The 27,460-nt window shown below is 51.4% G+C and overlaps 1 protein-coding gene across 3 annotated transcripts in view; it reads left to right on the top strand.

Annotated features, from left to right (window-relative positions):
• Positions 1–27,243, top strand: part of LOC142260526 (calcium homeostasis endoplasmic reticulum protein-like) — a 175,498-nt gene extending 148,255 nt beyond the window's left edge. For 2 of the 3 annotated variants that reach the window (XM_075331976.1, XM_075331974.1), the window contains exons 17-18: positions 25,318–25,503; positions 25,894–27,243. In XM_075331976.1, the coding sequence (XP_075188091.1) occupies positions 25,318–25,503; positions 25,894–25,931 (224 nt within the window). In that variant the 3' untranslated portion in view covers positions 25,932–27,243. Of the gene's footprint in view, positions 1–25,317; positions 25,512–25,893 lie in introns of those variants that run through there. The other variant, XM_075331975.1, reaches the window with a different exon arrangement.
• The last annotated feature ends 217 nt before the right edge of the window (positions 27,244–27,460 follow it).

Below are 27,460 nucleotides of genomic sequence, written 5' to 3'. Positions count from 1 at the left end.
TTCCATCTGCGGCCACTCCAGTGGGACATTCTCCGCAAATGGGACAGGAGGTCGACTTCACTCGACAGGAACGTCTCTCTTTCCCTTGCAACCAAGACGTCACTTCAGTGGTGGCTCCTTCCCAACTCTCTATCGCAGGGAAAATCCTTTCTACCCCCCACCTGGGCTGTGGTCACGACGGACGCGAGCCTGTCAGGGTGGGGGGCGGTTTTTCTCCACCACAGGGCTCAGGGAACCTGGACTCCGATAGTCATCCCTTCAGATCAATATTCTGGAGATAAGGGCAGTGTATCTAGCCCTATTGGCCTTTCATCGGTGGCTGGAGGGCAGGCAGATCCGGATCCAGTCGGACAACGCCACTGCCGTCGCATACATCAACCACCAAGGCGGCACTCGCAGTCGTCAAGCCTTCCAGGAAGTCCGACGAATTCTGCAGTGGGTGGAAGCCACAGCTTCCACCATTTCCGCAGTTCACATCCCGGGCGTAGAAAACTGGGAAGCAGATTTTCTCAGCCGACAGGGCATGGACGCGGGGGAATGGTCTCTTCACCCAGACGTATTTTGAGAGGTCTGTCGCCGCTGGGGAACGCCGGACGTCGATCTCATGGCGTCACGGCACAACAACAAAGTCCCGGCATTCATGGCCCGGTCTCAAGATCACAGAGCTCTGGCGGCGGACGCATTAGTTCAGGATTGGTCGCAGTTTCGACTGCCCTATGTATTTCCTCCTCTGGCGATGCTGCCCAGAGTGCTGCGCAAGATCTGGTCCGACTGTCGTCGCGCCATTCTCGTCGCCCCAGATTGGCCGAGGCGGTCGTGGTACCCGGATCTGTGGCATCTCACGGTGGGTCAACCGTGGGCGCTCCCAGACCGCCCAGACTTGCTGTCTCAAGGGCCGTTTTTCCATCTGAATTCTGTGGCCCTCAACCTGACTGTGTGGCCATTGAGTCCTGGCTCCTAGCGTCCTCAGGGTTATCTCAAGATGTCATTGCCACTATGAGACAGGCCAGGAAACCAACGTCCGCCAAGATCTATCACAGGTCTTGGAGGATCTTCTTATTCTGGTGCTCTGATAGGGGTTTTTCTCCCTGGCCCTTTGCCTTACCCACTTTTCTTTCATTCCTTCAATCCGGAATGGACAAGGGTTTGTCTCTCGGCTCTCTCAAGGGTCAAGTATCGGCGCTATCCGTATTTTTTCAAAAGCGTCTAGCCAGGCTTCCGCAGGTCCACACGTTCCTGCAGGGAGTTTGCCACATAGTCCCACCTTACAAGCGTCCGCTGGAACCCTGGGATCTTAACAGGGTGCTAACGGCTCTTCAGAAACCACCTTTCGAGCCGCTGCGGGATGTCTCTTTATCACGTCTTTCGCAGAAGGTGGCATTTCTAGTGGCAGTTACATCGCTCCGTAGAGTGTCGGAGCTGGCAGCGCTGTCATGCAAAGCCCCCTTCCTGGTTTTTCACCAGGATAAGGTGGTTCTGCGTCCGGTCCCGGAATTTCTCCCTAAGGTGGTATCCCCTTTTCTTCAGCGCTCTATTGGGAGACCCAGACGATTGGGGTATAGCTACTGCCCTCCGGAGGCCACACAAAGCACTACACTAAAAAGTGCAAGGCCCCTCCCCTTCTGGCTATACCCCCCCGTGGTATCACGGGTACTCCAGTTTTCAAGCTTTGTGCGAAGGAGGTCAGACATCCACGCATAGCTCCACAGATTTTAGTCAGCAGTAGCTGCTGACTATTTCGGATGGAAGAAAAGAGGGCCCATATAGGGCCCCCAGCATGCTCCCTTCTCACCCGTAGATGGTGTTGTAAGGTTGAGGTACCTATTGCTGGTACAGAGGCTGGAGCCCCACATGCTGTTTTCCTTCCACATCCCCTTGTAGGGCTCTGTGGAAGTGGGATCCTGCCGGCCTCAAAGCTCTGACGCCGGGCTCCATCCACAGACCCATAGAACCTGGTGGATGCCGAGCAGGAGTACCATCAGGGACATGGCCCTGCATCATACAGGTACTCTGTGTCCCCGGCAGGCACAGACACACTCCGGGCTGGCTGGGTGTTGTAGTGCGCCGGGGACCGTAACGCTAGAGCTAGTGTCTCTACAGTTTACTGGGGGACTTTTTTCTGTGTGTGGGAACGCAGCGCCGACCCCCGCTGGACCGGCGGCGCTGCTGTGACTTTTAGTTCGCCGGGGACACGCCGACCGCGCTTTTACGGCGGTGGCGTTTATAAATCTAGTCCCCGGCTTTTGCGGCCTAGGACGCCGGCAGCTCCGATTCGTTCCCGCCCCCACCCTGTCAATCAGGGTAGGGGAGAGACGCTGTTTCACGACAGCGACGAGCGCTGGAGCCTGATTTACATGCTCCAGCCCTCTCACTAGGCACAGAGGGAAGCAGGCTTCCCGCTCTTAGCCAGGAACGCCCAGGGCCCGCCCCCCCTCCTCTCTCAGGACGCCGGCAGCCATTACATGCATGTCTGGCTGGAGGAAGGACGCAAGGCTCTGGGAGACCTGGACTAGGGGGCTTTGGAGATCACACACCCGCTCTTAAGCGGGCGGTAAGCGGCTTTTCAGCTGGCCCCTCTGGTGCCTCAGTGTGTATTAGTGTACTGTGTCACTGGACATATACATATTTCCTTATTGCTTGCACTGTGAGGTCGCTTCCTGGCTGTATACCCAGATCACTCTGAGGAGGCAGCAACATGTCATCTGCAAAACGCAAGGCTGCCAAGGCTAGGGCTGTGTACACTGCGTGTGCTGCATGTGGGGCTGCTCTACCAGCAGGCTCCAAGGACCCCCATTGTGTGCAATGCTCAGATCCGGTGCTGCTTCGCCAGCCGGAGTCAGGAGAGATAGTGACCCAGGCTGAGACGCCTGTAAGTCCTGCCCCGGTGTCAGGGACAGACTTTGCAGTTTTTGCGGATAATATGTCTGTGTCTATGGCAAAAATCCTTGAAACTTTGCAATCCATGCCTGGGGCTCAGTCTATGGACACGGCGAGGTCTCTGTCCTCTAATCCCCCTCAGTTGGATTTAATCCAGACTGCAAGGGGGTCCCCGGCTTCACAGGCTGAGTATTATGACTCAGATGATAGCCCCAGCCACCCTAAGCGAGCTCGCTGGGAAAGACCCTCAACGTCATCACACTGCTCAGGGTCTCAGCGCAATCAGTCTCCCTGTGATGCGTCTGATGAGAGTGATCAGGAGTCTTATCCTGGAACCCCTCTCAATCTGGATACCCCGGATGGGGACGCCATGGTAAACGATCTTATCTCAGCCATCAATAGACTGTTAGATATTTCTCCCCCAGCCCCTTCAGCAGAGGAGGCAGCTGCAGAGCAGGAGAAGTTTCGTTTCCTCTATCCCAAGCGTAAATTAAGTGCTTTCTTGGATCACTCTGACTTCAGAGAGTCAATCCAGAAACACGACGCTCATCCAGAAAGGCGTTTCTCTAAACGTTCTAAGGATACACGTTTTCCTTTTCCCCCTGATGTGGTCAAGCGCTGGACCCAGTGTCCAAAAGTTGACCCCCCGATTTCCAAACTTGCAGCTAGATCCATAGTTGCAGTGGAGGATGGCGCTTCACTTAAGGATGCCAATGACAGACAGATGGACCTTTGGTTAAAATCTGTCTATGAAGCTATCGGCGCGTCGTTTGCTCCAGCATTCGCAGCCGTATGGGCACTCCAAGCTATTTCAGCTGGTTTAGCAAAAGTGGATGCTATCTTACATCCAGCGGTGCCGCAAGTGGCGTCCCTTACCTCGCAGATGTCCGCGTTCGCGTCTTACGCTATCAATGCGGTCCTAGAATCTACCAGCCGCACCTCAATGGCGTCCGCCAATTCGGTAGTTTTGCGCAGAGCCTTGTGGTTAAAGGACTGGAAAGCAGATGCTGGTTCCAAAAAATGTTTAACCAGCCTGCCTTTAGCTAGAGATAGACTGTTTGGCGAACCATTGGCTGACATCATTAAACAGTCCAAGGGTAAAGACTCTTCTTTACCCCAGCCCAGAACAAGCAAACCTCAGCAGAAAAAGTGGCAGCAGAGGTTTCAGTCCTTTCGAGGTTCGGGCAAGACACAATTCTCCTCGTCCAAAGGGACTCAGAGGACGCAAAGAAGCTCAGATTCCTGGCGGGCTCACGCGCGCCCCAAGAAAGCAAATGGAGGAACCGCTTCCAAAGCGGCCACCTCATGACTTCCAGCTCCCCCCCTCCGCATCTCCGGTCGGGGGCAGGCTCTCCCGCTTTTCCGTCATTTGGATGTCACAGGTCAAAGACCGGTGGGTGACAGACATTTTGTCGCGCGGGTACAGAATCGAGTTCAGTTCTCGTCCTCCAGCTCGGTTCTTCAGAACCTCCCCACATCCAGACCGAGCAGATGCCCTGCTGCAGGCGGTGGACTCCCTAAGAGCGGAAGGAGTAGTGGTTCCTGTACCGCCTCAGGAACAAGGGCGAGGGTTTTACTCCAACCTCTTTGTGGTTCCAAAAAAGGACGGCTCGTTCCGTCCTGTTCTGGATCTAAAGCTGCTCAACAAACATGTGCACGCCAGGCGGTTCCGGATGGAAACCCTCCGCTCTGTCGTGGCCTCAATGTCTCAAGGAGACTTCCTTGCCTCAATAGACATCAAAGATGCTTATCTCCACGTGCCAATTGCTACAGAACATCAACGTTTTCTACGTTTTGTGATAGGAAACGAACATCTTCAGTTCGTAGCTCTGCCATTCGGTCTGGCGACAGCCCCACGGGTTTTCACCAAGGTCATGGCGGCAGTGGTAGCAGTCTTGCACTCTCAGGGACACTCGGTGATCCCTTACCTAGACGATCTACTTGTCAAGGCACCCTCTCAAGAGGCATGCCAACTCAGTCTACATGCTACGCTAGAGACTCTACAGACTTTCGGATGGATCATCAACTTTCCAAAGTCAAATCTGTCACCGACACAGTCACTAACGTATCTTGGCATGGAGTTCCATACTCGAGCAGCGAGAGTGAAGCTTCCGCTGAACAAGCAGCGGTCACTACAGACAGGGGTGCAATCCCTCCTTCAGGGCCAGTCGCACCCCTTACGGCGCCTCATGCACTTCCTCGGGAAGATGGTGGCAGCCATGGAAGCAGTTCCCTTTGCGCAGTTTCATCTGCGCCCACTTCAATGGGACATTCTCCGCCAATGGGACGGGAAGTCAACGTCCCTGGACAGGAAAGTCTCTCTTTCCCAGACGGCCAAGGACTCTCTACAATGGTGGCTCCTTCCCACCTCATTGTCTCAGGGAAGATCCTTCCTGCCCCCATCCTGGGCAGTGGTCACGACAGATGCGAGTCTGTCAGGGTGGGGAGCAGTGTTTCTCCACCACAGGGCTCAGGGGACGTGGACTCCGCAGGAGTCCACCCTTCAGATCAATGTTCTGGAAATCAGAGCAGTGTATCTTGCCCTACTAGCCTTCCAGCAGTGGCTGGAAGGAAGGCAGATCCGAATTCAGTCGGACAACTCCACAGCGGTGGCATACATCAACCACCAAGGGGGGACACGCAGTCGGCAAGCCTTCCAAGAAGTCCGGCGGATTCTGATGTGGGTGGAAGCCACGGCCTCCACCATATCCGCAGTTCACATCCCCGGCGTAGAAAACTGGGAAGCAGACTTCCTCAGTCGCCAGGGCATGGACGCAGGGGAATGGTCCCTTCACCCGGACGTGTTTCAGGAAATCTGTCGCCGATGGGGAGTGCCGGACGTCGACCTAATGGCGTCCCGGCACAACAACAAGGTCCCGGCATTCATGGCGAGGTCGCGCGATCAAAGAGCTCTGGCGGCAGACGCATTAGTTCAAGATTGGTCGCAGTTCCGGCTCCCATACGTCTTCCCACCTCTGGCACTCTTGCCCAGAGTGTTACGCAAGATCAGATCCGATTGCAGCCGCGTCATACTCGTCGCCCCAGACTGGCCGAGGAGATCGTGGTATCCGGATCTGTGGCATCTCACGGTCGGTCGACCGTGGTCACTGCCAGACCGACCAGACTTACTGTCCCAAGGGCCGTTTTTCCATCAGAATTCTGCGGCCCTGAACCTGACTGTGTGGCCATTGAGTCCTGGATCCTAGCGTCTGCAGGATTATCTCAAGGAGTCGTAGCCACAATGAGACAGGCTAGGAAGTCAACGTCTGCTAAGATCTACCACAGGACGTGGAAGATTTTCTTATCTTGGTGCTCTGCACAGAGAGTATCCCCTTGGCCATTTGCATTGCCCACCTTTCTTTCCTTCCTGCAATCGGGGTTGGAAAAGGGCTTGTCGCTCAGTTCCCTTAAAGGGCAAGTCTCGGCACTGTCTGTGTTTTTTCAGAAGCGTCTAGCACGTCTTCCTAAGGTGCGCACGTTCCTACAGGGGGTCTGTCATATTGTGCCCCCGTACAAGCGGCCGTTAGATCCATGGGATCTGAACAGAGTACTTGTTGCTCTGCAAAAGCCGCCCTTCGAGCCTCTAAAGGACGTTTCCTTTTCTCGACTGTCACAGAAAGTGGCGTTTCTTGTCGCGATCACATCGCTTCGGCGAGTGTCTGAGCTGGCAGCTTTGTCATCCAAGGCTCCTTTCCTGGTGTTCCACCAGGACAAGGTAGTGCTGCGCCCCATTCCGGAGTTTCTCCCTAAGGTCGTATCCTCGTTTCATCTTAATCAGGATATATCCTTGCCTTCCTTTTACCCTCATCCGGTTCACCGGTATGAAAAGGACTTACGTTTGCTAGATCTGGTGAGAGCACTCAGAATCTACATCTCCCGAACGGCGCCCATACGCTGTTCCGATGCACTTTTTGTCCTTGTCGCTGGTCCGCGCAAGGGATTGCAGGCTTCTAAAGCCACCCTGGCTCGATGGATCAAAGAACCAATTCTAGAGGCCTACCGCTCTGCGGGGCTTCCGGTTCCTTCAGGGCTAAAAGCCCACTCAACCAGAGCCGTGGGTGCGTCCTGGGCATTACGTCACCAGGCTTCGGCTCAACAGGTGTGCCAGGCAGCAACCTGGTCCAGTCTGCACACTTTCACCAAGCATTATCAGGTGCATACCTATGCTTCGGCGGATGCCAGCTTAGGTAGAAGAGTCCTGCAGGCGGCAGTGACATCCCCGTAGGGGAGGGCTGTTTTTTTGCAGCTCTAACATGAGGTATTTCTTTACCCACCCAGGGACAGCTTTTGGACGTCCCAATCGTCTGGGTCTCCCAATAGAGCGCTGAAGAAGGGAATTTTGTTACTTACCGTAAATTCCTTTTCTTCTAGCTCTTATTGGGAGACCCAGCACCCGCCCTGTTGTCCTTCGGGATTTTTTTGTTGTTTGCGGGTACACATGTTGTTCATGTTGAACGGTTTTTTCAGTTCTCCGATGTTTCTCGGAGTTAATTTGTTTAAACCAGTTATTGGCTTCCTCCTTCTTGCTTTGGCACTAAAACTGGAGTACCCGTGATACCACGGGGGGGTATAGCCAGAAGGGGAGGGGCCTTGCACTTTTTAGTGTAGTGCTTTGTGTGGCCTCCGGAGGGCAGTAGCTATACCCCAATCGTCTGGGTCTCCCAATAAGAGCTAGAAGAAAAGGAATTTACGGTAAGTAACAAAATTCCCTTCTTCATCTCAATCAGAATATCTCCTTACCTTCATTTCTTTGTCGCTCCATTGGGAGACCCAGACAAATGGGTGTATAGGCTATGCCTCCGGAGGCCACACAAAGTATTACACTAAAAGTGTAAAGCCCCTCCCCTTCTGCCTATACACCCCCCGTGCTCCCACGGGCTCCTCAGTTTTTATGCTTTGTGCGAAGGAGGCAGACATGCACGCATAGCTCCACAGCTTAGTCAGCAGCAGCTGCTGACTATGTCGGATGGAAGAAAAGAGGGCCCATAACAGGGCCCCCAGCATGCTCCCTTCTCACCCCACTTTTGTCGGCGGTGTTGTTAAGGTTGAGGTATCCATTGCGGGTACGGAGGCTGGAGCCCACATGCTGTTTTCCTTCCCCATCCCCTTTAGGGCTCTGGGTGAAGTGGGATCCTAACCGGTCTCCAGGCACTGAGACCGTGCTCCATCCACAGCTCCTGGGGACTCTGCTGGATACGGAGCCGAGTATCGTCAGGGACAAGGCCCTGCTACTTTGAGGTACTCTGTGTCCCCGTGGGGACCGCGCACAGTAACACCCCAGCATTGCTGGGTGTGTTAGTGCGCCGGGGACCGCAGCGCTGACCGCGCTTGTGCCATCACACACACTGCAGCGTGGCTGGGTGTGTTAGTTTACTGGGGACTACCGCGCTGACCGCCGCTGCCACTTTTACACTGCGGCGCGGCTGGGACTGTTAGTACGCCGGGGACTACCGCGCCGACCGAGCTTATACGCCGGCCGCGCTTATAACTTTAGTCCCCGGCTTTTGCGGCCTAGTCTCATTCTTTCCCGCCCCCAGGCCTGCCAGTCAGGGGAAGGGCGGGACGCTGTACAGGAGTCAGCACTGAGGGCTGGAACATGCTTTGCATACTCCATCCCCCTCACTGTGAACAGTGGGGCACCAGATTCCCGCACTTTCTAGGGCACGCCCACGGCCCCCTCCTCTCCTCAGGACGCCGGCAGCCATTCCTGTCAGCTCTTCTGACGCTGGAGAGGGGAGACAGGCTCAGGGAGACCCAGGCAGGGATTCTGGTGACCACACAACCGCTTTGAGCGGGCGGTAAGCAGCACCTGAGGTGCTGGCCCCACTTGTGCAGAAGTGTACTTATAGATTATATGATTATAGACTATACTTTACACTGTATGGTGCACGGTTGATTTTTGGCTATATACCCTCCTGGATTGCTCAGAGGAGACAAACAGCATGGCGTCCACAAGAAGCAAGGGTGCCAAAACACAGGCTTACTATGCTGCCTGCGCCGCATGTAGGGCTATACTACCGGCAGGTTCCACTGACCCTCATTGTGTGCAATGCTCGGCCCCTGTGGCACTTGTTCAGCCGGAGCCTCTGCTAAGGGTGGCCCAGGGGGAACTACCTGCTAACACTGTCCAGGTGACAGGGACGGAGTTTGCAGTTTTTACTGAAAGACTTTCTGAGACTATGGCTAAGATACTAGAAGCCTTGCAGTCCAGACCGGTATCTCAGACCATGGGCACTGTGGAATCATTGCTCCCTGGCTCCCCTCAGTTGGAACAACAATATCCTCCCGGGGTGTCTCATAGATCCCAGGGTGAGGTCTCTGACACGGACCGCAGCCCCAGACCGCCTAAGCGGGGTCGCTGGGAAATTCCCTCGACATCACACATTGTTCAGGGTCTCAGCGGGAGGACTCTCTGTATGATGAAGCGGAGGTAGCTGATCAGGATTCTGATCCTGAGGCCGCTCTCAATCTTGATACTCCTGATGGGGACGCCATAGTGAATGATCTTATCGCGTCCATAAATCAAATGTTGGATATTTCCCCCTCAGCTCCTCCAGTAGAGGAGTCAGCTTCTCAGCAGGAGAAATTCCGTTTCAGGTTCCCCAAGCGTACAACAAGTATGTTTCTGGACCACTCTGACTTCAGAGAGGCAGTCCAGAAACACCGAGCTTGTCCAGATAAGCGTTTTTCCAAGCGCCTACACGTTATCCCTTCCCCCCTGACGTGGTCAAGGGCTGGACGCAGGGTCCCAAGGTGGATCCTCCAATCTCCAGACTGGCGGCTAGATCCATAGTTGCAGTTGAAGATGGGGCTTCACTCAAGGATGCCACTGACAGACAGATGGAGCTCTGGTTGAAATGCATCTATGAAGCTATCGGCGCGTCTTTTGCTCCAGCATTCGCAGCCGTATGGGCACTCCAAGCTATCTCAGCGGGTCAAGCGCAAATTGACGCACTCACACGTACGTCTGCGCCGCAAGTGGCGTCCATAACCTCTCAAACGTCGGCATTTGCGTCCTACGCTATTAATGCTATCCTGGACTCTGCGAGCCGTACGGCGGTTGCAGCCGACAATTCGGTGGCAATACGCAGGGCCTTGTGGCTACGGGAATGGAAGGCAGATTCGGCTTCCAAAAAGTTCTTAACCGGTTTGCCATTTTCTGGCGACCGTTTGTTTGGTGAGAGATTGGATGAAATCATCAAACAATCCAAGGGAAAGGAAACATCCTTACCCCAGGCCAAACCAAACATACCCCAACAGAGGAGGGGACAGTCGAGGTTTCGGTCCTTTCGGGGTGCGGGCAGGTCCCAATTCTCCTCGTCCAAAAGGCCTCAGAAGGATCAGAGAAACTCCGATTCATGGCGGTCTAAGGCACGCCCAAAAAAGACCGCCGGAGGTGCCGCTACCAAGGCGGCTTCCTCATGACTTACGGCCTCCTCACACCGCATCCTCGGTCGGTGGCAGGCTCTCCCGCTTTTGCGACACCTGGCTGCCACAGGTAAAAGACCGTTGGGTGAGAGACATTCTGTCTCACGGTTACAGGATAGAGTTCAGCTCTCGTCCTCCGACTCGATTCTTCAGAACATCTCCGCCTCCCGAGCGAGCCGATGCTCTTCTGCAGGCGGTGGGCACTCTGAAGACGGAAGGAGTGGTGGTCCCAGTTCCTCTTCAGCAACAGGGTCACGGTTTTTACTCCAACCTGTTTGTGGTTCCAAAGAAGGACGGGTCTTTCCGTCCTGTCCTGGACCTAAAACTGCTCAACAAACACGTAAAGACCAGGCGGTTCCGGATGGAATCCCTCCGCTCCGTCATCGCCTCAATGTCCCAAGGAGATTTCCTTGCATCGATCGATATCAAAGATGCTTATCTCCACGTACCGATTGCTCCAGAGCATCAGCGCTTCCTGCGCTTCGCCATAGGACACGAACACCTTCAGTTCGCGGCACTGCCGTTCGGCCTGGCTACAGCCCCACGGGTTTTCACCAAGGTCATGGCTACAGTAGTTGCGGTCCTCCACTCTCAGGGTCACTCGGTGATCCCTTACTTAGACGATCTGCTGGTCAAGGCACCCTCTCAAGAGGCATGCCAACACAGCCTCAACGCTACTCTGGAGACTCTCCAGAGTTTCGGGTGGATCATCAATTTTCCAAAGTCAAATCTGACACCGGCCCAATCACTAACATATCTTGGCATGGAGTTTCATACTCTAGCAGCGATAGTGAAGCTTCCGCTGAACAAACAGCGTTCACTACAGACAGGGGTGCAATCTCTCCTTCAAGGCCAGTCGCACCCCCTGAGGCGCCTCATGCACTTCCTAGGGAAGATGGTAGCAGCAATGGAGGCAGTTCCTTTTGCGCAGTTTCACCTGCGTCCTCTTCAATGGGACATCCTACGCAAATGGGACAGGAAGCCGACGTCCCTCGACAGGAACGTCTCTCTCTCTCAGGCAACCAAAGCTTCCCTTCGGTGGTGGCTTCTTCCCACTTCATTATCGAAGGGGAAATCCTTCCTACCCCCATCCTGGGCGGTGGTCACGACGGACGCGAGTCTGTCAGGGTGGGGAGCAGTTTTTCTCCACCACAGGGCCCAGGGTACGTGGACTCAGCAAGAGTCCTCACTCCAGATCAATGTTCTGGAGATCAGGGCAGTGTATCTTGCCCTAAAAGCGTTCCAGCAGTGGCTGGAAGGCAAGCAGATCCGAATTCAGTCGGACAACTCCACAGCGGTGGCTTACATCAACCACCAAGGGGGAACACGCAGTCGGCAAGCCTTCCAGGAAGTCCGGCGGATTTTGATGTGGGTGGAAGCCACGGCCTCCACCATCTCCGCAGTTCACATCCCGGGCGTGGAAAACTGGGAAGCAAACTTTCTCAGTCGCCAGGGCATGGACGCAGGGGAATGGTCCCTTCACCCGGACGTGTTTCAGGAGATCTGTTGCCGCTGGGGGATGCCGGACGTCGACCTAATGGCGTCCCGGCACAACAACAAGGTCACTGCATTCATGGCACGATCTCACTATCACAGAGCTCTGTCGGCAGACGCCTTAGTTCAGGATTGGTCGCAGTTTCAACTCCCTTATGTGTTTCCTCCGTTGGCACTGTTGCCCAGAGTGTTACGCAAGATCAGGGCCGACTGCCGCCGCGCCATCCTCGTCGCTCCAGACTGGCCGAGGAGGTCGTGGTACCCGGATCTGTGGCATCTCGCGGTCGGCCAACCGTGGGCACTACCAGACCGACCAGACTTGCTGTCTCAAGGGCCGTTTTTCCATCTGAATTCTGCGGCCCTCAACCTGACTGTGTGGCCATTGAGTCCTGGATCTTAGCGTCTTCAGGATTAGGAAACCAACGTCCGCCAAGATCTACCACAGGACGTGGAAAATATTCCTGTCGTGGTGCTCTGCTCAGGGTTTTTCTCCCTGGCCATTTGCCTTGCCCACTTTTCTGTCCTTTCTTCAATCCGGATTGGAAAAGGGTTTGTCACTCGGCTCCCTTAAGGGACAAGTATCTGCGCTCTCTGTGTTTTTTCAGAAGCGCCTGGCCAGACTTCCACAGGTACACACGTTCCTGCAGGGGGGTTTGTCACATCGTCCCTCCTTACAAGCGTCCGTTAGAACCCTGGGATCTGAACAGGGTGCTGATGGTTCTTCAGAAACCACCGTTCGAGCCAATGAGGGATATTTCTCTCGCACGCCTTTCGCAGAAAGTGTTTTTCGTAGTAGCAGTCACTTCACTTCGGAGAGTGTCTGAGCTAGCAGCGTTGTCATGCAAAGCCCCTTTCCTGGTGTTTCACCAGGACAAGGTAGTTCTGCGTCCGGTTCCGGAATTTCTCCCTAAGGTGGTATCCCCCTTTCATCTCAATCAGGATATCTCCTTACCCTCTTTTTGTCCTCATCCAGTTCACCAATGTGAAAAGGATTTGCACTTGTTAGATCTGGTGAGAGCACTCAGATTCTACATTTCTCGTACGGCGCCTCTGCGCCGCTCGGATGCACTCTTTGTCCTTGTCGCTGGCCAGCGTAAAGGGACACAAGCTTCCAAATCAACCCTGGCTAGGTGGATCAAGGGACCAATTCTCGAAGCTTATCGTTCCTCGGGGCTTCCCTCCCTCCCCTTATCGTTCCCTCAGGGCTGAAGGCCCATTCTACCAGGGCTGTGGGAGCCTCCTGGGCCTTGCGGCACCAGGCTACGGCTCAGCAGGTGTGTCAGGCAGCTACCTGGTCGAGCCTGCACACTTTCACGAAACACTATCAGGTGCATACCTATGCTTCGGCAGATGCCAGCCTAGGTAGGCGAGTCCTTCAGGCGGCGGTTGCACACCTGTAGGACGGAGCCGTTACGGCTCTATTATGAGGTATTATTTACCCACCCAGGGACTGCTTTTGGACGTCCCATTTGTCTGGGTCTCCCAATGGAGCGACAAAGAAGAAGGGAATTTTGTTTACTTACCGTAAATTCCTTTTCTTCTAGCTCCAATTGGGAGACCCAGCACCTGCCCCTGTTTTTTTGTGTACACATGTTGTTCATGTTGAATGGTTTCAGTTCTCCGATATTCCTTCGGATTGAATTTACTTTAAACCAGTTTATAATTTTTTCCTCCTTCTTGCTTTTGCACCAAAACTGAGGAGCCCGTGGGAGCACGGGGGGTGTATAGGCAGAAGGGGAGGGGCTTTACACTTTTAGTGTAATACTTTGTGTGGCCTCCGGAGGCATAGCCTATACACCCATTTGTCTGGGTCTCCCAATTGGAGCTAGAAGAAAAGGAATTTACGGTAAGTAAACAAAATTCCCTTCTTTGCCCTCATCCAGTTCACCAATGTGAAAAGGATTTGCACTCGTTAGATCTGGTGAGAGCTCTCCGGCTCTACGTGTCTCGCACGGCGCCCCTGCGCCGTTCAGATGCGCCCTTTGTCCTTGTCGCTGGCCAGCGTAAGGGTTCGCAGGCTTCCAAGTCAACCTTGGCTCGGTGGATCAAGGAACAGATTCTTGAAGCCTACCGTTCTTCTGGGCTTCCGCTTCCTTTGGGGCTGAAAGCCCATTCTACCAGAGCCGTGGGTGCGTCCTGGGCATTGCGGCACCGGGCTACGGCTCAGCAGGTGTGTCAGGCAGCTACCTGGTCTAGTCTGCACACTTTCACGAAACACTATCAGGTGCATACCTATGCTTCGGCAGACGCCAGTCTAGGTAGGCGAGTCCTTCAGGCGGCGGTTGCCCACCTGTAAGAGGGGGTCGTTTTTGGCTCTTTTTATCGAGGTATTCTTTTACCCACCCAGGGACTGCTTTTGGACGTCCCAATTGTCTGGGTCTCCCAATGGAGCGACAAAGAAGAAGGGAATTTTGTTTACTTACCGTAAATTCCTTTTCTTCTAGCTCCTATTGGGAGACCCAGCACCCGCCCCTGTTCCCTTCGGGCTGGTTGTTCTTTTGTGTACACATGTTGTTCATGTTGAATGGTTCTTTTGGTTCATGGTTTTCAGTTCTCCGAACATCCTTCGGATTGAATTTACCTTAGACCAATTTATAAGTTTCCTCCTTCCTGCTTTTGCACCAAAACTGAGGAGCCCGTGATGCACGGGAGGGTGTATAGGCAGAGGGGAGGGTTTACACTTTTTAAAGTGTAATACTTTGTGTGGCCTCCGGAGGCAGAAGCTATACACCCCAATTGTCTGGGTCTCCCAATAGGAGCTAGAAGAAAAGGAATTTACGGTAAGTAAACAAAATTCCCTTCTTTATTAACGTCACTGCACGTTAATTTTCTTCTGGTTTTCTAGTACTCTGTGGGAAGATGAATACTGTCATTAACCACTTCACGACATCCGCCGTACATGTACGGTGCCGCAGAGAACAGCTCACATGCGAAATCACGATACATAGGTGACACCCTGCTGCAACACTCACAATCTGTGCTAGCACCAATCGCAGGTGTTTAACCCCTCTGATGCCACAGTCAATAGCGTCAGTGCTTGGAGAGTGCTCCCTCTTTGCTCTGATCGGCACAACGTGATTGCAATGGTCTCGATGGTCACTTTGGGCTGAATAATGGCCACAAGATCACCCAGTTACGGAGGCCTGCGATGTCCTGGATTGATCTGGATCTGACACACCTCCTTCCTTTGTGCAAGTCACTGATCTAATTCCCTGTAATGTAAAAGCATCGCAGAGTATTAGAACAGCGATCAGGGCAGGGAAAGTTGATGGCCCATCCTGAGACTAGGTAAAAAAAAATCATTAAAAAAACCAAACATATATTTCGGTAAAAATAAACAAAGAACACACTTGGTATCGTCACGTCTGGAACAACCTGCTCTATACAACTAACAACGTATAACTCCTTCAGTGAACAATTTTTTATTTATTTATTTTTTTTTTTAAATGCTTTCATTATGCCTTCGAAAAAAAGTGTAATAAAATGTGATCAAAAAGTTGCATGTAAATAAAAATAGTATCCTTGAAAATGCAAAAAATAATCCCCCCCCCTCCAATCAGCTGCGTCCCCAGAAAACTAAAAGAATATAGCAATGCAAAAAAGTTTTTTTTCCTATACGTTTTTGTGCAAAAGCAGCAAATCTTATTAATTTTAACACACTGTTAACAGCATTAAAAATAAAAAAAAATCTGAATTGCTGTTTTATGTTCCTTGTGTTTCCCAAAAAGTGGGATAGAAAGCAAAAAAAAAAATAGCGCCAAACATGGTACCAATAAAAAGCGTAAAATCATTAATCAAAAAACAATCCCTCACCGACCGTCTGCAGAAATTCAGAATAATTATAACTTTCAAAATATAGCCATGGAAAAACTGTTTGATGTGTGATGATAGCCAATTATTAAAAATACCGTATTTTTCTGATTATAAGACACTTTTCCTCCCAAAAATTTGGGAGGAAAATGAGGGGTGCGTCTTAAAATCCGAACATAGCCTACCGGTGGGGCTGTCTGTGCGGACGGCTGGGTGCCGTGGCTGCTTGCCGGCTGCCTCTCTGTCCCGGCGGCCAGCTGCTTCTCTGTGCGGGTGGGCGGGCGGCCTGCTTGCTGGCTGCCACCCTGTGCGTGCCGCTGTGCGGACTGCGGTAGCTGTGCGGCGGGTGTCTACGGTCCCGGTTTCAAATTATGGCGCCGGGTGTCAGCGCGTGTGCAGATGGAGCCCTTGGATGAGAGCTCCATCTGTGCATGCGCCGCTCTGGGCGCCATCACTTGAAATGGGACCGCGGACACACCGCACCGGCCTGCGCCACCACTGAGCCGTCGCTGCTGCCACCACTGAGCAGCCGCAGCCGCCACCACTGAGCCGCCGCAGCCGTTACCGCCGCTGCCACCACTGATGACTGCCACTGCCAGGACAACCTCTGCCTCCTGTGACACGCTTTACCACTACTGACCACTACTGCTGCCCCGCTCTGGTAAGGCTGCTTTCACACCTCCGGTTTCTTCAATGCGGCACAATCCGGCACTTTGCAGGAAAATCGCAACCGTTTTTTTTTTGTTTTTTTTTCGCTGCTGGTTGCGTTTTTCCTGCATAGACTTTAATTAGTGCCGCATTGTGCCGCATGGCCTTGCGTTCCATCCGGTTTTTGCCGCATGCGGCAGATTTAGCCGATGCGGCGGCCGGATGGAACGTTGCCTGGCACGTTTTTTCGTGCGGCAAAAAAACGCATCGCGCCGCATCCGGCCGATGCGGCGCATTTTTCAATGCATGCCTATGGCAGCCGGATGTGGCGCAATGCGGCAAAAAACGCATCCGGCCGCCGCATGCGGTTTTTGCCACTGTGCATGCTCGGTAGCATGCCGCAAGCGGCAAAAACCGGACGGGCCGCATGGGAAAAACTTATGCAAAGGATGCGGTGTTTTCACCGCATCCGTTGCATAGCTTGCACAGCCGGATTGAGCCGCACAGCTCAAGCCGGATGTGTGAAAGCAGCCTAAGACAAACCCCATTTTTTTTTATTTATTTATTTTATTTTTTTTAAATCCATCTGTAACTTTGAGCTGCGTCTTATAAAACGAAAAATATGGTATATAATTCTGTTCTGTAATCCCAGCGACCTGAGGAATAAAACAATCAAATTACTTATGCCGTACAGTGAATGGTGTAAAACCAACTCTCAAGCTGATGTTGTTTTATTCGTTGTTCCTCCCAAAGATGGCAGTAAGGCTCTGCTTCCATTTATCCTGCGCTCTATGCTGAGGGCTTGCATCAGTTTCCGTGTAAGTCTCCGAAATAGGTGATTCAGACACGACTCCTGATGGAAGATTCCCTATAATGAGGCAGATGGAGTCCCCTTGAACTCACTCTGTCCTATGATCCAGTGGTGTCTGTTAGTCGTGCAAGAAAGTGGTCAACCACAGTTTCTTTGTCGCTCCATTGGGAGACCCAGACAATTGGGTGTATAGCTTCTGCCTCCGGAGGCCACACAAAGTATTACACTTTAAAAAGTGTAACCCCTCCCCTCTGCCTATACACCCTCCCGTGCATCACGGGCTCCTCAGTTTTATGCTTTGTGTGGAAGGAGGCACACATCCACTCATGCATTCTCATATTAGTTATATCGGTTGGAAGAAAAGTGGGCCCCCACGGGGCCCCCGGCATGTTCCCTTCTCACCCCACTACGTCGGCGGTGCTGTTAAGGTTGAGGTACCCATTGCGGGTACAAAGGCCGGAGCCTCATGCCGTTTCCTTCACCATCCCTTAGCGGCTCTGGGAGAAGTGGGATCCTGACCGGTCATCCATTTACTGGGACCGTGCTCCCTCCGCAGCCCCTGTGGGAATCTGCCGGACAGGAGTCGATTCATCCTCAGGGACCGGGCCCTGCATCTATAAGGTACTCTGTGTCCCCATGGGGGCTGTGCATGGAGCGCCTTCATCCCGGACGCTGCAGCAGCTGCTGATTTGTGAAGACCGGCGGACTTCCGCGCCGACCGCGCCTGCTTGTCGGCCGCGGTCTTAAATTTAGTCCCCGGCTTCACTGCGGCCTAGTAGCAAAACTCCCGCCCCCGGGCCTGTCTGTCAGGGGTAAGGGCGGGACTGCCGACCTGACGTCGGATGTGAGGGCCGGAGCATCCTGTATGTTTCCTCCCCCCTCACTGATCACTGTGGGGACCCCAGATTCCCGCACTTTTTTAGCTCCGCCCACGGCTCCACTCCTCCCCAGAGAGCTCCGGCAGCCATTTTTTGGCATTCTGCCGGTGGAGGATTACCTGGAAAGAGCTCTGCAACTCTGGGAGACCTAAGGCAGGGAATCTGGAGGACACACGCTCCGCTTTTTAGCGGTCGGTAAGCCACACCGGTCACCCGGTGCTGGTCCCCTTAGGGTGCCGGAATAGATACTATATATATATATATATATATATATTTCTGTTCGGTCGGGCTATATACCTTTTCCCATATACCCTCAGTGATCACTCTCCTAGGAGACAACAGCATGTCGTCCACAAGGAGCAAGGGTGCCAAGGCACAGGGTTATTTTGCGACCTGTACCTCTTGTGCGGCTATGTTACCTGCGGGTTCCACCTACCCTCACTGTGAGCAATGCTCGACCCCTGTTTTGCTTGCTCAGCCGGAGCCTCGGTCACTAGTGGGCCCCTCGGCTCAGGTAGACCCCCCTGCTCCCCCTGTCCTGGCGGCAGGGACAGAGTTTGCCGTTTTTGCTGAGAAACTGAGTCACTTTCACAATCCATGGCTCAGTCTATGGACAAATGGTCTGCCAAGCTGCTAGAAGCTTTGCAGTCCAGACCGGTCCTTACACAGGCCCCGGGCCCTGTTGGATCGTCGCCTCCAGGCCCCTCTCTGTCCGCGCCGCAGCGCGCCCCCAGGGGGGGCCCTAGGTCTCACGTGGAGGACTCCTGCCCGGACCACAGTCCCAGACCGGCTAAGCGGGCTCGCTGGGAATCTTCCCCGACTTCTTCACGCTGCTCGGGTTCCCAGCTTGAGGACTCTCTGGAGGACGAGGCGGACGTCGCAGCTCAGGGCTCTGACCCCGACGTTGCTCTCAATCTTGATACACCTGAAGGGGACGCCATAGTAAATGACCTTATCTCGTCCATCAACCAGGTGTTAGATCTATCTCCCCCGCCGCCACCTGTAGAGGAGTCGGCTTCTCAGCAGGAGAAACACCAGTTTCGGTTCCCTAAACGTACACGGAGTGCATTTTTCGATCACTCTAACTTCAGAGATGCTGTCCAGAAGCCCAGAGTGGTTCCGGACAAGCGCTTTACTAAGCGCCTTACTGACACACGTTACCTTTCCCCCCTGACGTAGTTAAGGGTTGGGCTCACTGTCTCAAGGTGGATCCTCCAGTCTCTAGATTGGCGGCTAGATCTGTGGTATCGGTTGCAGATGGTTCATCGCTAAAGGATGCCACTGACAGGCAGATAGAGCTCCTGGTGAAATCCATCTATGAAGCCACGGGCGCGTCTTTTGCCCCGGCTTTTGCAGCCGTGTGGGCACTCCAAGCTATCTCAGCTTGTCTAGCTGAGATTAATGCGGTCACACGTAATTCTGCTCCGCAGGTTGCGTCTTTGACTTCTCAGGCGTCAGCTTTTTCCTCCTACGCCATGAACACAGTTCTAGACTCTGCTAGCCGTACAGCGGTGGCATCCGCTAATTCTGTGGCAGTCCGCAGGGCCATGTGGCTGCGCGAATGGAAGGCAGACTCTGCTTCCAAGAGGTTCTTAACCGGTTTGCCGTTTTATGGCGACCGATTGTTTGGTGAACGATTGGATGAGATTATTAAGGAATCCAAGGGAAAGGACTCCTCCTTACCCCAGTCCAAACCGAAGAGACCTCAGCAACGGAAAATACAATCGAGGTTTCGGTCCTTTCGTCCCTCCGCTAAGCCCCAATCCTCTTCGTCCAACAGGCCGGAGAAAGGCCAGAGGAACTCCTATGCGTGGCGGGCTAAGTCACGCCCCCAAAAACCCGCCGGAGGCAATGCCTCCAAGGCGGCCTCTTCATGACTCTCGGCATCCCCGAACCGCATCCTCGGTCGGTGGCAGGCTCTCCCGCTTTTGCGACGCCTGGTGGCCACATGTTCAAGACCGATGGGTGAGAGACATTCTGTCTCACGGTTACAGGATAGAGTTCAGCTCTCGTCCCCCGACTCGTTTCTTCAGAACCTCTCCGCCCCCCGCGCGGGCCGATGCACTTTTTCAGGCGGTGGACGCTCTGAAGACAGAAGGAGTTGTGATCCCTGTTCCCCCCCCAGGAACATGGTTGCGGCTTTTACTCCAACTTGTTCGTGGTGCCAAAGAAGGACGGTTCATTCCGTCCCGTTCTGGACCTCAAACTACTCAACAGACATGTGAGCACCAGACGGTTTCGGATGGAATCTCTCCGCTCGGTCATCGCATCGATGTCACAAGGAGACTTCCTAGCATCGATCGACATCAAGGATGCTTATCTCCATGTGCCGATCGCACCCGAACATCAACGCTTTTTGCGTTTCGCCATCGGGGACGAACACCTTCAGTTCGTGGCATTGCCTTTCGGCCTGGCGACAGCCCCACGGGTGTTCACCAAGGTCATGGCATCCGTTGTGGCGGTCCTACACTCTCAGGGCCACTCGGTGATTCCCTACTTAGACGATCTTCTGGTCAGGGCACCCTCTCAGATGGCGTGTCAAAACAGCCTTTCCGTCGCTCTGGCGACTCTCCAGAAGTTCGGGTGGATCATCAACTTCCCAAAATCCAAGTTGACACCAACCCAATCACTGATTTACCTCGGGATGGAGTTTCATACTCAGTCACCGGTAGTCATGCTACCGCTGGACAAACAGCTTTCTCTGCAGGCAGGGGTGCAATCTCTTCTTCAGGGGTCAGTCACACCCCTTGAGGCGCCTCATGCACTTCCTGGGGAAGATGGAGGCAGTGCCCTTCGCGCAATTCCATCTGCGGCCACTCCAGTGGGACATTCTCCGCAAATGGGACAGGAGGTCGACTTCCCTCGACAGGAACGTCTCTCTTTCCCTTGCAACCAAGACGTCACTTCAGTGGTGGCTCCTTCCCAACTCTCTGTCGCAGGGAAAATCCTTCCTACCCCCAACCTGGGCTGTGGTCACCACGGACGCGAGCCTGTCAGGGTGGGGGGCGGTTTTTCTCCACCACAGGGCTCAGGGAACCTGGACTTCGATAGAGTCATCCCTTCAGATCAATATTCTGGAGATAAGGGCAGTGTATCTAGCCCTATTGGCTCTTCATCGGTGGCTGGAGGGCAGGCAGATCCGTATCCAGTCGGACAACGCCACTGCCGTCGCATACATCAACCACCAAGGCGGCACTCGCAGTCGCCAAGCCTTCCAGGAAGTCCGACGGATTCTGCAGTGGGTGGAAGCCACAGCCTCCACCATCTCCGCAGTTCACATCCCGGGGGTAGAAAACTGGGAAGCAGATTTTCTCAGTCGTCAGGGCATGGACGCGGGGGAATGGTCTCTTCACCCAGACGTGTTTCGAGAGATCTGTCGCCGCTGGGGAACGCCGGACGTCGATCTCATGGCGTCACGGCACAACAACTAAGTCCCGGCATTCATGGCCCGGTCTCAAGATCACAGAGCTCTGGCGGCAGACGCATTAGTTCAGGATTGGTCGCAGTTTCGACTGCCTTATGTATTTCCTCCTCTGGCGATGCTGCCCAGAGTGCTGCGCAAAATCCGGTCCGACTGTCGTCGCGCCATTCTCGTCGCTCCAGATTGGCCAAGGCGGTCGTGGTACCCGGATCTGTGGCATCTCACGGTGGGTCAACCGTGGGCGCTCCCAGACCGCCCAGACTTGCTGTCACAAGGGCCGTTTTTCCATCTGAATTCTGCGGCCCTCAACCTGACTGTGTGGCCATTGAGTCCTGGCTCCTAGCGTCCTCAGGGTTATCTCAAGATGTCATTGCCACCATAAGACAGGCCAGGAAACCAACGTCCGCCAAGATCTATCACAGGTCTTGGAGGATCTTCTTATCCTGGTGCTCTGATAATAGTTTTACTCCCTGGCCTTTTGCCTTACCCACTTTTCTTTCATTCCTTCAATCCGGAATGGACAAGGGTTTGTCTCTCGGCTCTCTCAAGGGACAAGTATCGGCGCTATCCGTATTTTTTCAAAAGCGTCTAGCCAGGCTTCCGCAGGTCCGCACGTTCCTGCAGGGAGTTTGCCACATAGTCCCACCTTACAAGCGTCCGCTGGAACCCTGGGACCTTAACAGGGTGCTAACTGCTCTTCAGAAACCACCTTTCGAGCCGCTGCGGGATGTCTCTTTATCACGTCTTTCGCAGAAGGTGGCATTTCTAGTGGCAGTTACATCGCTCCGTAGAGTGTCGGAGCTGGCAGCGCTGTCATGCAAAGCCCCCTTCCTGGTTTTTCACCAGGATAAGGTGGTTCTGCGTCCTGTTCCGGAATTTCTCCCTAAGGTGGTATCTCCTTTTCATCTCAATCAGGATATCTCCTTACCTTCATTTTGCCCTAATCCAATTCACCAATGTGAAAAGGATTTGCACTCGTTAGATCTGGTGAGAGCACTCCGGTTCTACGTGTCTCGCACGGCGCCCCTGCGCCGTTCAGATGCGCTCTTTGTCCTTGTCGCTGGCCAGCGTAAGGGTTCGCAGGCTTCCAAGTCAACCTTGGCTCGGTGGATCAAGGAACCGATTCTTGAAGCCTACCGTTCTTCTGGGCTTCCGCTTCCTTTGGGGCTGAAAGCCCATTCTACCAGAGCCGTGGGTGCATCCTGGGCATTGCGGCACCGGGCTACGGCTCAGCAGGTGTGTCAGGCAGCTACCTGGTCTAGTCTGCACACTTTCACGAAACACTATCAGGTGCATACCTATGCTTCGGCAGACGCCAGTCTAGGTAGGCGAGTCCTTCAGGCGGCGGTTGCCCACCTGTAAGAGGGGGTCGTCTTCGGCTCTTTTTATCGAGGTATTCTTTTACCCACCCAGGGACTGCTTTTGGACGTCCCAATTGTCTGGGTCTCCCAATGGAGCGACAAAGAAGAAGGGAATTTTGTTTACTTACCGTAAATTCCTTTTCTTCTAGCTCCTATTGGGAGACCTAGCACCCGCCCCTGTTCCCTTCGGGCTGTTTGTTCTTTTGTGTACACATGTTGTTCATGTTGAATTGTTCTTTTGGTTCATGGTTTTCAGTTCTCCGAACATCCTTCGGATAGAATTTACCTTAGACCAATTTATAAGTTTCCTCCTTCCTGCTTTTGCACCAAAACTGAGGAGCCCGTGATGCACGGGAGGGTGTATAGGCAGAGGGGAGGGGTTACACTTTTTAAAGTGTAATACTTTGTGTGGCCTCCGGAGGCAGAAGCTATACACCCAATTGTCTGGGTCTCCCAATAGGAGCTAGAAGAAAAGGAATTTACGGTAAGTAAACAAAATTCCCTTCTTTGTGCACTTCTGAGAAGGACAACACTGAACAGAGGCTAGACGGAGTCCATAGTAACGCTGCTGAGTCATGGATCTTTCGGGGGTGGCATCTGAATCTAATTATCCATAGATTTTAGATGGAAATCCTGATGTAAATGCTCAGCGTAGAGTATGGGAAAATGTGATGAAAAAGCTGACCAATAAAAGGTTCAACTTAATCTACACAAAAAAACAATTCCCCAGTCTGATCCATCATATGGAAATATAGGAGTATTCCACGTTACGCCTAAGAACTTAGAAAAAGCGGTATAGCTCCCCCCAAAAGAAGACATTTTTTTAAAAAAAAAAAATTGGCGGCTATAGTAACATTTTTGTTAGGAAAAAATGTATTGAGGTTTTTTTTCCTTTACGGCTCAATGTTCTAAAATTCTGTGAAGCGCCTGGGAGTTCAAGGTGCTCACCACACCTCTTGATACATTTCTTGAGGGGTCTAGTTTCCAAAATGCACACCAGGGGTTCTCAAAACATGATATATTGTTTATCTAGTCCAGACAATTTTGCATTTGAAAAGACAAATTACGTTCCTTCTGTTCCAAGGCCTGCCATGCGCCCAAACAGTAGATTTCCACCACATGCGGGGTTCTGGCATACTCTGGATAAATTGCAGAACAGATTGTATGGTGCATTTTCTCCTGTTACCTTTTTGTAAAAATAAAAAAATCATCTGCTAAACTAACATTATTGTGGGGGAAAGTAAAAAATTGTCTTTTTTTTTTTTCTTCTACCTTGCTTTAGGTCTTTTTTTTTTTTTGGAAAACAAAAAAACAAAAAAAAAACTTCTTGGATAGAGCACATTGATGGGTGCAGTTTTTAGAATATCGCTATATCGCTTTTGGGTATTTTCTGGCCTCTCAGTCACTTCAAATGTGATTTTGGTCCATAAAAAGAAATGTACATTTTTTTGGGAAAAATTTGAAATTTCTGATTTAACTTTGAACCCTTCTAAATTCCTAACAAAAAAAAGTTTCAAAAATTGCACTGATGTAAAGCAGACATATGGGGAATGTTATTTATTAACTATTTAGTGTGACAGAATGGCATACAAATTCAAGTTTAAAAATTGTGACATTTCTGACATTTTCACAAATAAACAAAAAAAAAATATCGGCCTAAATTTTACCACTATCATGAAGTACAATATGTCATGAAAAAAAGATTCTCAGAATCATCGGGATCCATTGAAGTGTTCGAGTTATTACAGCATAAAGTGCCACTGGTCAGAATTGGAAAAAAATGTCCTGTTCATGAAGGTGAAAACAGGCTGGCTGTGAAGAGGTTAAAAATCTCAATTTATCCCACAAGAAACAACCCCTCTTATGGCTATGCGGACAGAAAAATAAAAAGTTATGGCTCTTGGAAGCAGGGGAGGGGAAAAAAAACCCTGAAATTGTCTAAAAAGTTAGATTTTTTTTTTTTTGTCAGTGTGCATAACCCTAGAAGAGGGCTCAGTAATTTGTGCTACTATTCCTGGTCATGCTGGGACTTTCTGGAAAGACTATCACTTTGGGAAGTCTCTGGTCCATGCTCCAGGGCAGTGGTGCACAACTTTTGTTAAGGGGGAATCATGCAGCCCCCCATCTTAAGGCTGCCACTAGAGAGCTGTAGTATGTAGGTTTTTATTTTTGGAATAGGTGATAACTTGTTACTTGGTTGGTCATCTACTGCTGGGATCCGTACCAGTCGCCACAATGGGTCACTTGTATCCATGTTAAAATGAAATGGCATAGTATATGCTTGACCACAACGCCATTCATTCTCTACTGGCCACCAAGCATTGCCCTCAGTGTATTTTTCTTTTCCTCCAGCAACCCCAGAGAGAGTGGAGCAGTGGTAGGGCATCCGACCTGTCCCATTCTAATCAGGATAAAAATTCCCAAATCAGCAATCTGACCCTCACCAATCTGTCAGTTATTACCTTTCCTATGGATAGGTTCTGACTTGTTTTCACCAAACAACCCCTTCAAGGGATCATTATTGGTAGTTAGTATTTGAGAGCCACAAAACACCTATTCACATGTTTGCTTTTTTTTTTTTGCATTTAGGATGGAGTGGAGCTGGGGGTCTAGGTGCCAATGAGCAGGGAATTCAAGACCCAATTAAAGGAGGAGATGTGCGTGACAAGTGGGACCAGTATAAGGGGGTTGGCGTTTCTCTTGATGACCCTTATGAAAATTATCGTAGGAACAAAAGCTATTCCTTTATTGCTCGCATGAAAGCCAGAGATGAAAGTAAGTAATGGAAAGCTGAACTATTTTGTTACTATCTGGATCTCTTGATAACATATATTTCAAACTTTCTGAAAGTCGATATTGGTGGCAAGAGTTTAATTTCTGTTGTTGTCTTAAGTGGCTATTTGCATATATAAGCAGTTAGCGGTTCAGGGAGTACACAGCCATATTACATTTTCGGGGGAAAGCTTTCTACTATTAATATTGTTTGTAATCATTCCTAGATGTTGAATTATCTTTTGCAATTATTGTGCTTATGTACGAAGTTAATGCAATAAGAAACATACAAATTCCTTATTTGTATGTTGGGTACTTGTTTATGTGCAATGAATAATATGCAAACTATGATTTTTATTTTTTTTTTAATATTTTTTTATCTCTCTATTGCAGTAAAACGTGAAGGCCAAGATCCTCCAGCACAAGAGTGAAGGAGCAGACAGTGAAAGACATCTTTGTTTCAGTGTGAACTCTTGCCGTAAACTGGACACTTAAAAATTTGGACTGGGAGCAAACTATTAATTTAATCTGAAAAAAAAATAATTCAAGATGGTATTTGTGCAGCTCAGAAGACTTGAATTATATAGTTACCATTACTCTTGGTTTGGTACATTTATTCTACTATGAATTCTAGGTTCCATTCCTGTAATGATCCCCAAAACGCAATAGTAGATTGGTGGCTAATGGCTGTTTTTTCAACATGCATATCCTGGTTTCACTTGGGAAGTGATAGGTGTTAGAGTTCAGCAAAAAGATTTGTGGGGCCTTTGTACAGCAGTCAGAGCAATAGTTGTTGTTAGACCAGAGTCCTGCAAATCTTTCTTACTTGCCAGCATCTCTGGTGGTGCTTTTTGTGATCAATAGGCCTAGCATGATGTCCTGCAAGCGTCAAACTATATGATTAGTAGGCACTTGTCTCTTTTCTGGCACGGCAGACTATCAACATGGCAATGGGACTAGGGTCTTCCAAATCTTTTTTTCTGAACTCAAAGTAAGTTTGCGTCATACCTAATGATGGGCGGACCCAGACTGTAAAAGTCTGATGCAGTTTCAAATGTACCCAAGTGGTGGGCCTGGGCCCGGAATTCTCAGGGCATTTTGGCTAATGATTCGGCACTCTGGAATTTAAAAAGAAAAAAAATATGATGAAGGGAAAAAAGGAATGAAGCACGCTCTTCATACTTACGGAGGTTCCGGCACAGCCGTAAATGCTCCCGCAGCCGCTCATTATTGCTCATCCATATGCACTGCTTTCACCGGTTGTCCTGGCATCTGTGTTACAGCATCTGACTGCAACCAATCACAGACACTGTCTGCGGTTCGGTATCGTGGTGTAAAATAAAGAAAAAATTGGTGTAGGGGTCCCCTTGTTTTGATACACAGCAGAGAAAAAGCATACTTCTACAGGCTGCAGCCCCCAGCGGTGCACTTATCTTGTCTTTGTATCAAAATAATAGGTACCGCATGCAGCTTTTTTTTTTTTTTTTTTATAATAATAACTTTAAATAAATAATTAAAAAAAAAAAAAAAAACAGCGTGCGGTCTCCATAAATTTTGATACCTAGCCATGATAAAACCTGACAGCTGGGGTCTGGTATTCTCAGGCTGTGAAGATCCATGCTTATTAGGCCACCCCCCAGCCTATAAATAGCATCCTGCAGCCACCCAAAATTGCCGCATCCATTAGATGTGACAGTCCTGGCGCTTTACCAGACTCTTCCCGATTACCTTGGTGCGGTGGCAATTGGGGTAATAAGGGGTTAATGTGAGCTCACAGCTGCAACTCAGCCATAGATTGGTAATGGGAGGCATCTGAGACCCCCATTACTAATCTGTAAGTTAAAGTAAATAAGCACAAACACCCCAAAAAAATCTTTTATTTGAAATAAAAGACAAAAATGCACCCTCTTTCACCACTTTATTAATCCTAAAAACACCCCTGCAGATCCGACTTAATCCA

This window comes from Anomaloglossus baeobatrachus, unplaced genomic scaffold (assembly GCF_048569485.1).
Source record: "Anomaloglossus baeobatrachus isolate aAnoBae1 unplaced genomic scaffold, aAnoBae1.hap1 Scaffold_120, whole genome shotgun sequence".
In the NCBI taxonomy this organism is placed as follows: domain Eukaryota; kingdom Metazoa; phylum Chordata; class Amphibia; order Anura; family Aromobatidae; genus Anomaloglossus; species Anomaloglossus baeobatrachus.
Note: the sequence above shows the minus strand (reverse complement) of the source record. Positions and strands in the feature narration are given on the sequence as shown.